This window comes from Lactuca serriola, chromosome 8, assembly GCF_051521515.1.
Source record: "Lactuca serriola cultivar US96UC23 chromosome 8, Lser_US96UC23_V15, whole genome shotgun sequence".
In the NCBI taxonomy this organism is placed as follows: Eukaryota; Viridiplantae; Streptophyta; class Magnoliopsida; order Asterales; family Asteraceae; genus Lactuca; species Lactuca serriola.
Genome location: NC_136415.1, coordinates 69,674,682 through 69,686,694, shown reverse-complemented (window position 1 = coordinate 69,686,694; position 12,013 = coordinate 69,674,682). Strand labels below are relative to the sequence as shown.

General features: G+C 34.6%; 1 protein-coding gene across 1 annotated transcript; it reads left to right on the top strand.

Moving 5' to 3' along the window:
* Window positions 1-323: 323 nt before the first annotated feature.
* On the top strand, window positions 324-5,227 carry LOC145065440 (alpha-1,4 glucan phosphorylase L-2 isozyme, chloroplastic/amyloplastic-like). Its single transcript, XM_079012426.1, has 14 exons — window positions 324-644; window positions 1,102-1,346; window positions 1,435-1,536; window positions 1,701-1,877; window positions 1,966-2,241; window positions 2,353-2,624; window positions 2,887-3,004; window positions 3,081-3,449; window positions 3,524-3,676; window positions 3,757-4,122; window positions 4,221-4,297; window positions 4,392-4,578; window positions 4,674-4,874; window positions 4,971-5,227. The coding sequence occupies exons 1-14, from the start codon at window positions 437-439 to the stop codon at window positions 5,085-5,087; spliced, it is 2,868 nt and encodes a 955-aa protein (XP_078868552.1). The 5' UTR covers window positions 324-436; the 3' UTR covers window positions 5,088-5,227.
* Window positions 5,228-12,013: the final 6,786 nt, after the last annotated feature.

Below are 12,013 nucleotides of genomic sequence, written 5' to 3'. Positions count from 1 at the left end.
ATACAAAATAATGAATTTTGTGGTACACACTATTTTTTTTTTTATAAAAAAATGTAATATTATGCTTACAATTAAAAAAAAATCTTAATCAAATGATAATATCACTAACATTTGTTGTTTAAATTTGAAAATTCAAAAATTTGTACTTGTATTAAGATTACTAAAATAAATATTCGATAAAATTAAACTAAAAATAGACAAGTTAAGGAGCAGATCAATTGCAAAAAGTTTCCGTGAACTGACGGCGACCGGAGTGAAGACGAAGACCAGAAGACGACGAAGCCACCACTTAATATCATATCTTCCCTTCGATTCAATGATCGCCATTTTTCTCCACTCGTTCCCTCTCTCTCTCTCTCTCTCTCTCTCTCTCTCTCTCTCCATTCTTGATATCAGTAGTTTGTAGAGTGAGAAAGTGGGGAGAGTATCAGTAACAATGGCAGCTTCATCTTTCTCTGCCACGAGCTACATTTCAAAATCAAGCATAGTCGATTCCAGTTTCAATAGCGAACACTCCAAAAATTTGTTGTTGTTGAAGTTCAAATTGAGCAGGAGGATACGCCCTAGAGGAAGGAATTTCGCTGTGACTAACGTCGCTAGCAGAAATCAACGGCTTCAAAATTCTCCAGATCAGTCGATTCAAGGTGTTATTAGTTACATTTACATTGTATATCTCTCAGTTTTGATGATTTTTAATTGTTCAGGATTGCTCTCTTGAGGTTATTTTTTTATATCTTCGAGTATAACTTGCAATGTCAATGGAACAGTTTTTTATTGTACAATTGCGCAGCTGAACGTGTTTTTCTCTCCAATTTAAACAGCAAAAAGATTATATGCAAGTAGTCTAAGAAATCTAGTGTTAATATCGATAGCTTCACTTATTTTTGACTGATTTTAAACATAAAAACGTGAATTATATAATCCCTTCATTAAAGAGAAAACAGAGCCTCATGTTTGATTTCAGAATTTGAGCCTAGTACTCTTCCATATGCAACTTTAGTACTCTTAAATAATGCTTTTACTCCAAGTTTACCTCTTTGCAAGCTATCATCATAATTCCAATGTAATGGTAAAGATTTTAAGCTTTTTTTTGTCATGCAGAAACAACAGATGCTTTAGATAATGGAATTCTTGTCCCTGATTCTGAATCTGTTATATCAAGCATCAAATACCATGCAGAGTTCACACCATCATTCTCTCCAGACAAATTTGAGCTTCCAAAAGCATACTATGCTACTGCTGAAAGCATTCGTGATATGCTCATCACTAATTGGAATGCCACATACAATTTCCATGAAAAGATGAATGTGAAGCAGGCATATTACTTATCTATGGAGTTTCTTCAGGTTTGTTGTAGTCTTCTAATGTATCACCATGTTGACTTCTTAGTGGATATGTTGTTTTAATGTTCTTCTTCTTGAATTTCATATATAGGGCAGAGCATTGCTAAATGCCATTGGTAATTTAGAGCTTTCAGGAGCTTATGCTGAAGCTTTAAGGAAACTAGGTCATGATCTGGAGGATGTTGCTAAGCAGGTGAGCTTATTAGATTTTACAGTATTGTACTTAAGTTTTTCTTATTATAGTATTTATTAATGATTATCACATGGCATCTTAGGTACATAATTTGACATTTAATTTGGAACTCTTAATTACTTAATTTCTATTTACAAGTGTCTTAATCAATTAGTAGTTAACAGGAGCCAGATGCAGCACTTGGAAATGGTGGTTTAGGTAGACTCGCCTCCTGCTTTTTAGACTCCTTAGCAACACTTAATTACCCTGCATGGGGTTATGGTCTTCGTTACAAATATGGACTTTTTAAGCAACTCATTACAAAAGATGGTCAAGAAGAAGTTGCAGAAAATTGGCTTGAGGTTTTCATTCAATCATTACCTGACATTCTTCAAATACATAATTATCCTTTTCTGCATCTTATAAACATATTTTTACCATATTTTACAGATGGGAAATCCTTGGGAAGTACCAAGGAATGATGTCACTTATCCTATAAAGTTTTATGGTGAAGTTGTCAAGGGGAAAGATGGACATAAGACATGGGTTGGTGGAGAAGATATCATGGCTGTTGCATATGATGTCCCAATACCTGGATATAAAACCAAAACAACTATCAACCTACGATTATGGTCAACAAAAGTTGGACCAGAAAATTTCGATTTACATGCTTTTAATGATGGAAACCATGCCAAAGCATATGAAGCATTAAAAAAAGCAGAGAAGGTTTTGTTTTTTTAAGTTTTATTAGTGTTTGATAGGATGGAATCAGAGAAGGAATGGAATGGTTAATTCCATTCCTTCCAACTAAACAAATCTATTATGTTTTTCTATCAGATTTGCTACATTTTATACCCTGGAGATGAATCACTTGAGGGAAAGACTCTTAGATTGAAGCAACAATATACACTATGTTCTGCTTCTCTTCAAGATATAATCTCACGATTTGAAAGGAGATCAGGGGAATCATTGGATTGGAATGAATTTCCTGAAAAAGTTGCTGTACAGATGAATGACACTCATCCCACACTTTGCATACCAGAGCTGTTAAGAATATTAATGGATTTCAAGGGTTTGGAATGGAAAGAAGCATGGGAAATCACTCAAAGGTGAAGTTTGTAATTACTAAATACATGAAATATCAACATACTTTCATTTATTTGTTTGTTAATTGTTATATCAATCCTACTTTCATTTCTTCCTATTACAACATTGTACTTCAAACAATCTTACCATGTTACAAACATGTCATCCAAATACAAAAAACATTTTTTTACTGATGTAATTGGGTAGATTTTTAAGAGCAGAATGTTTTAATAAGAAAAATATAAAAGTACAAAAGTTTAATGAGTATTCATCAACATCTTGCAGAACTGTGGCATACACAAATCACACTGTTTTACCTGAGGCTCTAGAGAAGTGGAGTTTGAATCTTCTTCAAGAACTACTTCCTCGCCATGTTGAGATAATAAAAATGATTGACAAAGAGGTATTTTTTTTTAACATTTTCTTATGGAATCATCTTTTATTTTTCTCAAAACCAAATGGTAATTTTTTTTGCTCAGTTGATTGATACCATCATTGCTGAGTATGGGACTGAAGACCTTGAATTGCTGAAAGAAAAACTGAAGCAAATGAGAGTTTTGGAAAACATTGAACTACCTGCTTCCATCTTGGAGTTGCTTGTTAAGCCTGAAGAAATCACCATTGTTGATTCACTTGAAGAAAAGAGTTCTGAAGAAGTAACAGAATTACCAAAAACTGAAAATAATGATGTTGATATTAGGGAAAAAGTGACATTTGATCCGGACCCAAAGCTTCCACAAATGGTGCGAATGGCTAATTTATGTGTAGTTAGTGGACACGCTGTCAATGGGGTTGCAGAAATCCATACTGAAATAGTGAAAAACGAAGTGTTCAATGACTTCTATAAGGTAATATAAATTTTAATAAGTAAATAAATTTACCTATTTCTTGTATTTATGATTTAACCCTTTTTGTAATGCAGCTATGGCCTAAGAAGTTTCAAAACAAGACAAACGGGGTGACACCAAGAAGATGGTTGAGTTTCTGTAATCCAGAGCTAAGTAAAATCATAACCAAGTGGACAAGAACAGAAGATTGGGTGTTAAATACCGAAAAGCTAATTGAACTTAAAAAGGTGGGATTACATATTTTATCTTTCGCATTCATTCTTTCAAGTAATTAACAATTTCAGTTTTATTATTTGTTATTTTACAGTTCGCTGATGATGAAGAACTACAATCCGAATGGAGGAAAGCCAAAAGGATGAACAAAGAGAGAACCGTGTCTTTTTTGAAGGAAAAAACCGGATATCTTGTCTCCCCGGATGCAATGTTTGATGTGCAAGTGAAGCGTATTCATGAATACAAGAGACAGCTGTTGAATATCTTGGGAATTGTTTACAGATATAAAAAGATGAAGGAAATGAAAAGTGATGAAAGAAAAGAGAAATTTGTTCCTCGAGTATGTATATTTGGAGGAAAAGCCTTCGCTACATATGTTCAAGCCAAAAGGATCGTGAAATTCATCACCGATGTTGGTGCTACTGTAAACCATGATCCTGACATTGGAGATCTCCTGAAGGTGTACATATTTATTATTATTATTTATTTATTTTTTGTTGTTGGGAAAAATGAAAATGGTCATGTCACTGAAATATTCAAAATTTAAATTTATTTTAGGTCGTGTTTGTCCCGGATTACAATGTGACAGTAGCCGAAGTTCTGATTCCGGGAAGTGATCTATCCCAACACATCAGGCATATTCCTAATTATGATTTATCATTTTTTTTTATTTTTTTACTTTTTATGTTTGAAATAAATGTTGCTAGCTTTTTTTTTTATTATTCTTAGCACTGCTGGAATGGAGGCAAGTGGGACCAGCAACATGAAGTTTGCGATGAACGGGTGCATCCAAATTGGAACTCTGGATGGTGCTAACGTTGAAATACGACAAGAAGTTGGAGAAGAGAACTTTTTTCTTTTTGGCGCTGAAGCTCATGAAATTTCTGGTTTACGAAAGGAGAGATCCGAGGGGAAGGTGAGCTTATAAATAAAAAGACTAATTTACCCTTAAAACAAATAACGAAAATATTAATTAGTGTTTGTTGATTAATGTATTTCTCACTTGTTTAGTTTGTACCCGATCCACGATTTGAGGAGGTGAAGGAATACGTGAGAAGTGGTGTTTTTGGGCGAAACAGTTATGATGAACTCATGGGATCATTGGAAGGGAATGAAGGATATGGTCGAGCTGATTATTTTCTTGTGGGAAAAGATTTTCCTGCTTATATTGAGTGTCAAGAGGAGGTTGATAAGGCATATAGAGACCAAAACGTGAGTAATAAATAAATATTACCATAAGAATTGGGCTTAAAATCTGTCAATAAGCATTTTTTTTTTTTTATAATTTTTAATTCGTAAATGTGGCAGAAATGGACAAAGATGTCGATCTTCAACACTGCTGGTTCATACAAATTTAGTAGTGACCGGACTATACATCAATACGCACGTGACATTTGGAGGATCGAACCTGTTGTATTGCCATAATCAGAGGGGAATTGAACTGATCAAGTTTTGTACACGTTCTCATGTTATAATATGAATCGTAGTTCCATTCTTCTAGAAGGTGATGTAACTTTAATTCTAAGGTTTGTTTCATATTTAAAAGTTATTATTCTTAGTAAAAATCTATAGAAAGCAAAGTATGGAAGTTTCAAAGCTAAAGGAAATACTATGCTTAAATGATCAAATAAAGTAAAATACTAATTTACATTTCTTTCCAAGAAACTTTTTGAAAGTTATTTTTCCATGAAAAAATTAAACAGTAGGTCAATTGCAATAATAGGTTTATCTTCCCAATAAACCCTAAACAATATTATAGCCTTTTATATATATGTCAACTAGTAGCTATGTTAAAATATAAAACAAGTATTTACTCATAGGTTAAGATCTACTTGCAAAATTAGAACATAAAATTAGTAAAACAGTTTTAATCGATGTATAAAATAAACTAAAATCAAACCATATAAATATGTAAATTACAATCAAATTATTAAAGTATTGACAAAAAATGTGTATACATATATGTATATATGAAAATAGGATGTACGTATGTATGTCACGACATTATTAATAATTAAATTTTGTTAATAGTTTGCTATTGAGTATTTGATAGACAATCACGACATCAAAGATATACGTAGTATCATACTTCAGATTGAGATTATGCATATGTTACATCCTAGCAAAAAATAAACAAATAATCAAAGTATATAAGTACGAGTAATAAAAACAAAACATTTATGAATATGTTGAAGTAAAAAAGTTATATATGGTTTACAAGAGGTTTGACATTTTGTTTTACACGTTTATTTCATTAAAAACACTAAACCTATTAAAAACAATTTCACAAATGGCAACATAATTAGAATAAAAGGTTACTTCGAGATTAAGAACATATGTACCAACACTAATCAATACAAGGCATAAAAAATCAAAAATACACTAAATACTTTACCTGCTTTCTGAATTCTGATTATTTCAGTTTTAAAAAACTAACAAAAAAAAAAGTTATAATAAAAATAAAATGATCCCAACACTTGTGAAACAAACAATTATTACCTGAAATCATGGTAAATACATTTACAATTTGAGTGCACACCACTTAATCATATGAATAGGTAAAGTTTCCCATAGGGGAAGTCAAAGACATTGACATTTCAACATATCTCTTTTTCAAAGATTTCCTTAAATGTGGTATAAGATTCAACAATCCTATCACCACTAACTTTATGATCATGAGATCATACCAACTATAGTATTAGTAGTGGTGTCTATCATGATTTCAACAAGGTTCAATGTTTCTACCCCTTTCTTTGCCCTAATATATTATGCTTATTGTGTATATATAATGTCGGCATAATTTACTGTATCGTTTTTTTTTTTACAAGAATCTAATATGGGATTGCTCATGATTTGCCTTAGGTGCACTGAGTAAAGCAATTACAAGCGACACGGTTATATTAAGTTTCATTCATTGTACTAGTGAATGTACTAGTGTAACTGATCTGTTCATTCAACACAACAGATTTAATGGAAAGAGAATACAAGCTTTTACCCGATATAATTATATCAACCACATAAATATGTATGAATAATCTTGTATTTTGAGTAAATAAAAGAAGGTTATGGATGATAATGTCAATAAATAATTAAAATTTGTAATATTGCGCCCATTGGTTAACGGGAGTATTATGTTTCAGTAAAACAAACGTAGACAAATGAAATAGTACATTAACTTGTGTTACATGTAGACTCGACAATTTGATATATGATAAGATTCACAAGTCGTGAGTTTTATGTGTATGGGTTTTAGAACTTCATGTTTCATGCTTATTCGTGTTGACACAAAATTTAAATTTCTGTTTCGTATTTTACCCGTGTCAAACACAAATTTAAATGTTTAAACAAGTATAGACACGAATTAAAACCGTGTTGACACACGGCACATATAAACACGAGACACGCGACATGTATAAACACGCATAAACATGTATAAACACATATAGACACAAATTAAATTCATGTTTATCGGTGTAATGTATACACAACTCACCAAACATATTGTGGAGATGTATGATACAAGTTACTAATGGTTATGCCTAGCCTCCATTTCCTGCCAATCCTTCAAATCTTGCTCACCATTCGGTTCATGCCCAACCTTCAACTCCTACTCTGCATATGGACCCTACTCAACCTTTAGGTCTTACCCAACCTCAACACCATACCTAGTATCCAAATCCTACTTTGCTTTTGGTTCCTACCCAACCATCGACTCCTACTATACTTTTGGAACATGTTTAGCATCTAGATACTACTCAACCTTTAGGTCCTGCTCAGCCTCCACTCCTACTCAATTTATGTCATTGGATCCTGCTCAGCCTTCGGCTCCTGATAATCCTCCGGTCCCTACTCAACATTCGACTCCTTCCCAGCCTCTGATTCACACTCCAACTACGGAACCTACTTAGCCTTTGGGTGCTAGCAACCTCTACATCTTGTGCAATATCCGAATCTTGCTCGGTCTCTGGTTATTATCAAGCCCTTGGCTCTTACTCAACCTTTGGGTCATGCCTATCCTCCAGCTCTTACTCCATCTTCAGATCCTGCCCAACCTCTAACTCATACTCAGCAATTAGTTCATGCTCAACCTTCGACTCCTATCAATTATCTACTCATTGTTCAACATTTGGTTCTTACCCAGCTCGACACCCTACTCGGCATTCGACTCCTACTTAGCCTCGTCACCCTACTCGACATTCGAATCCTGCTCACCCTCTGGTTTTTAACCAGCTCCTGGCTCATGCTCTGCCTTTAGATACTAATCATTTCTTGTTTTGTCTTTGGACCCTGCTCAGCCTCTTACTCTTGCTCACCCTTTGGGTCTTATTTAGCTTTCGACACCTGTTTTGCTTCTGAATCACGCTCAGTTTAAGTCTCCTACTCATCCTTTAGGTCATGCTTAACTTTCAACTCTTGCTCACCCTCCGGATCTTTCCTATTATTTGGCTTTTTCTCTACCTCCTACCAAGCCATGGGGTCATACCCAACCTCTCACTCCTACCTAACTTTTATGTCATGCACAATCTCTAACTCTTGCCTAATCTTTGGATCCAACACAACTTTTGGCTCATTCTTATCCTTTGACCCTGCTCTCAACATCTAATTCCCACCCTTGGAATTTGTGCTCCACCATTAGCTAACTCTTATTAGTTTCTATAAATGAACAATCTAAGACTACTTTGCTTTATCTTGCTATTATCAGCCATGGAGTTATTAAAGCATGGTTACAATATAATATTTCTCTGACATAATGTCCTTCAACATGTCTATTCCAACAATGGAAAAGGAAGACGGTTTTGGTAATATCAAAAATAAACTCTCATTCTCAACGCATTCTAGTATTGGCAATGGAAAACATGCATTACTTAATCTTAACATTAGCTTCTGTAGTCGGCTATATTCTATCATACATTCAACACTCAACTTTGCCATGCCTTTATCTTTGGTTATGCACCGTCCTCAAAATCATGCTCTACCTAACAGAATGAGTTGTGTCACGACCTCATCCACATAATAGTACTTTAATAAAAGGCTTAAAATAGGCTTAACACATATTATCCAACACAAGCATTATAATTGTCTTGGAAGCATAATAAAAGGCTTAAAATAGAGTAAAACTAGTTGATCCCAGTATCCTCATCTGGCACTTCACCCAAGCATTAGGTTGCTTAAGCTTCATATCCTCTACACCAAGGAGGGGAAAATAATCTTCCTCAACCAATCCTTGATGACATACTTTACTTTCATTCATGAAATCCATTGGAGTCAATTCATTACATGGAAAAATGAAGTTATATTTCACTCGAACAACTCTCTGTCTATACCAACCTCATAATTAACATGAGTTAAATATAATCGGAATAACATACCCTCTCCATAAGATTTCCAAACAAAATCATCTAGCCTCGTTCCTCAACAACTATGGTAAAATAACGTATAAAATACTCTATATCGGCTACTAACCCATCTATCGAGGGTACTATGCTAATTTTCCATGATTTATGTAAAATCCCAAAATCACAATAAAACTTTTCATTTTTAATTAAGGAAAAATCATTGTTTTTAAACAACCCCCAAGACAAAATCAAGTATCAAATACAAATATCCCAGAATCATAATGTAACAAAATCTCCCAAACATGTCACTGAAGGATGTGTACGATCACGCCTTTGCTTTTCCCCAGTCAATTGAAGTACCTGAAACATAAAACTTAAACTGTAAGACAAAGCATAGTGAGTTTCCCTACCTACCACATAACAAAACATATACAAATAATACATACTAAGTCCACAACCTTCCGATTGAATTACCCCCGACCCACAACCTCCCAGTTGGATTGCCCCGGCCCACAACCTCACATTTGGATTTTCCCAGCCCACAACCTTATGGTTGGATTGCCCCCTTCTGGCACACAACCTCACCGTTGGATTGCCATCGACCCACAACCTTTCACTTGGATTGCACAGGTTTGTTGACTGGCAGCACAAAGTAATACAATCTCAACCCAACCACACTATGTCGACATGTGAAACAAATAAACACATAACAATAACCAGATAATCATGCTAACCTTAAAAGTTCACTACAATATAACAACATTCCAAACCAGAATACACAATCTACTAGGCCGACATTAGTGCCTTCGACCCACATGTACAGTGAAGAAAACTCACCTCACAGTCTGAAAAGATAGCAGAAAAGAACGATGCCCCAACTGTGTAACGTCCTGTTCCGAATCGTTTCCTAATGCGGGTTGGTGACCCAAAGACTGAGTATCATCAGGCTTAGGGACTTTGAGGAAAAGAGATTTAGACCCATTTGGGTGTGGGTAAGGTAATTTGGATGATCCAGGGGTTCAGTTTGTGTTTTGGAGCCAAGGGGTATTTCGGTAAAGTGTCAGTTCAGGCTTTTATGGAAATTAGATTTTTTTTCGGGAAGTTTAAAGGAAAGTATGATTTGATAGAAGTCTAGAGCTTCTCGTTACCTTTTCGTGGATATAAGGATCGTCGGAAACAGACTTATAATGAAAAAGTTTTGGCCTTCAGAAGAGCATTTGTCATTGACACGAACGACGTTGCCCAGAATCTTCCCCTAAGAATCAGTAAGTCCTTCCTTATAACTTACATGCAAACTAGATAATGATATAGTTTTATAAACATTAGATAAGAACACGTTAAAATATAAATCTAAGAAACACATGTTATTAATTATGAACGAATACATAGATTGTATGATTAGAAAATTCAGTGTTTTAGAAGGGCTGATTTGGATCTATTCCACAGCTCTCGTATGAGTCTAACTGTTATAAAGTAAAATCATTCAATCAAAAAACTAGCTAACTTTAAACAAACATGTGATAGTATCCACCAGATAACTAGATAAGCTTTTACGGATAATAATGAAGGTTGAATGAGTCCTCGTAATAATAATAGGATGTAATAACTGCGACATTTTCACCAATCGTTATTTACGAAAAGTGACAAGTGTCGAGTATAATAGACTTAATACGTAATATATATATATATATATATATATATATATATATATATATAGAGAGAGAGAGAGAGAGAGAGAGAGAAAGAGCTAGGTTCATTTGTTTAAACTAAGTATTGTGTTATCGTATGCATAAATGTGGGTCAATCAAAATTAAATAATTAAATAAATAAATAAGGGTAATTTAGTCATTTGTTTAATAACTTCCAAAAATAATCCCTATAATCATGGTATCTCTCCAGTTTAAATCTCGTTCCCCTCTTTATCTAAAAATCGATTCTGAAAACCCTAAATTGAACGAATCGACACCCCCACCCTTGTCCCTCCAACGACCATTACCCCTTTATTCTAGTCTTGCATCAAATTCCGATTCTGAATCGGAGGAAACAAGGCGATACTGAACGCGGAGGCGAGGTAAATGACGGTGGCGGTGGCCATCACCGATGGATTAGAAGTTGACGGAAGTGACGTTGTCGACATTAACATACGGTGTTCTGGAATCACGAAGTTCGTCGTTCATGTGAGCTTGGATTCGTCTTCCGATGATCCATTTTTTGTCCAGTTCGAGTTTCTCTGTTGGTTACGATCTAATGCAACGTTCTTCAACCCACCCCCACCCGTGAAGTTGATTCAGGTTAGTCCCTATGTCTTTGTCTCTTTCAGTTTCATGAACACCTTCTCACCTTAAAATTCTTCAATTTCCCATTCGCTTTTGTCTCACAGGAACTCACTGTTTGCCCTCTTCCTTGAAATGGGTATAAGCAAACAAGGAACCACACTACTTTGAAGAAGCACAACTGATCCTCCCTCGTCCAACCATTATAAATTTTGATTTAGATTAATAATAGATTCCTAGAATCGAGTTTTTCTTGAATATGAGCGGGGGATATTAGGTTGCAATCTACATACTGAACTTGTTGATTGGGTTTCTGTCACCACTTTTTGACCTTGAGCTGGAATCTTCTAATGGTCCCCTGCTACCTACTAACATCTCAAATGAATTCAAGCCTTTATTCAGACTGCAACGCTAGTTCAAGTACTGGTAATAGTTTCACCCTTTCTTGTTCTTACTCTTCTCCTCCCTCTTTATCTTTGTGTGTATATCCTTTTATTTTTCTTTTGTGGGAAATAAGTTTAGTGGTATAGCTGATTCTTACCGACTTGATATGGTTATGTATACCCATGTCCCTGTAGTTGTTATCATCTAATAGTTAGGATGGATTAGTCACATTGTAATGTGTCAGTGCTCTTTAGCAGTTAGCAAGTAGCAAGTTTCAAGTTTTTGGAATTCTTGAAAGATCTTGGAATATACATATGAGACTCTAATTGTATAAGTCATGGATTTTCAAATAATCACT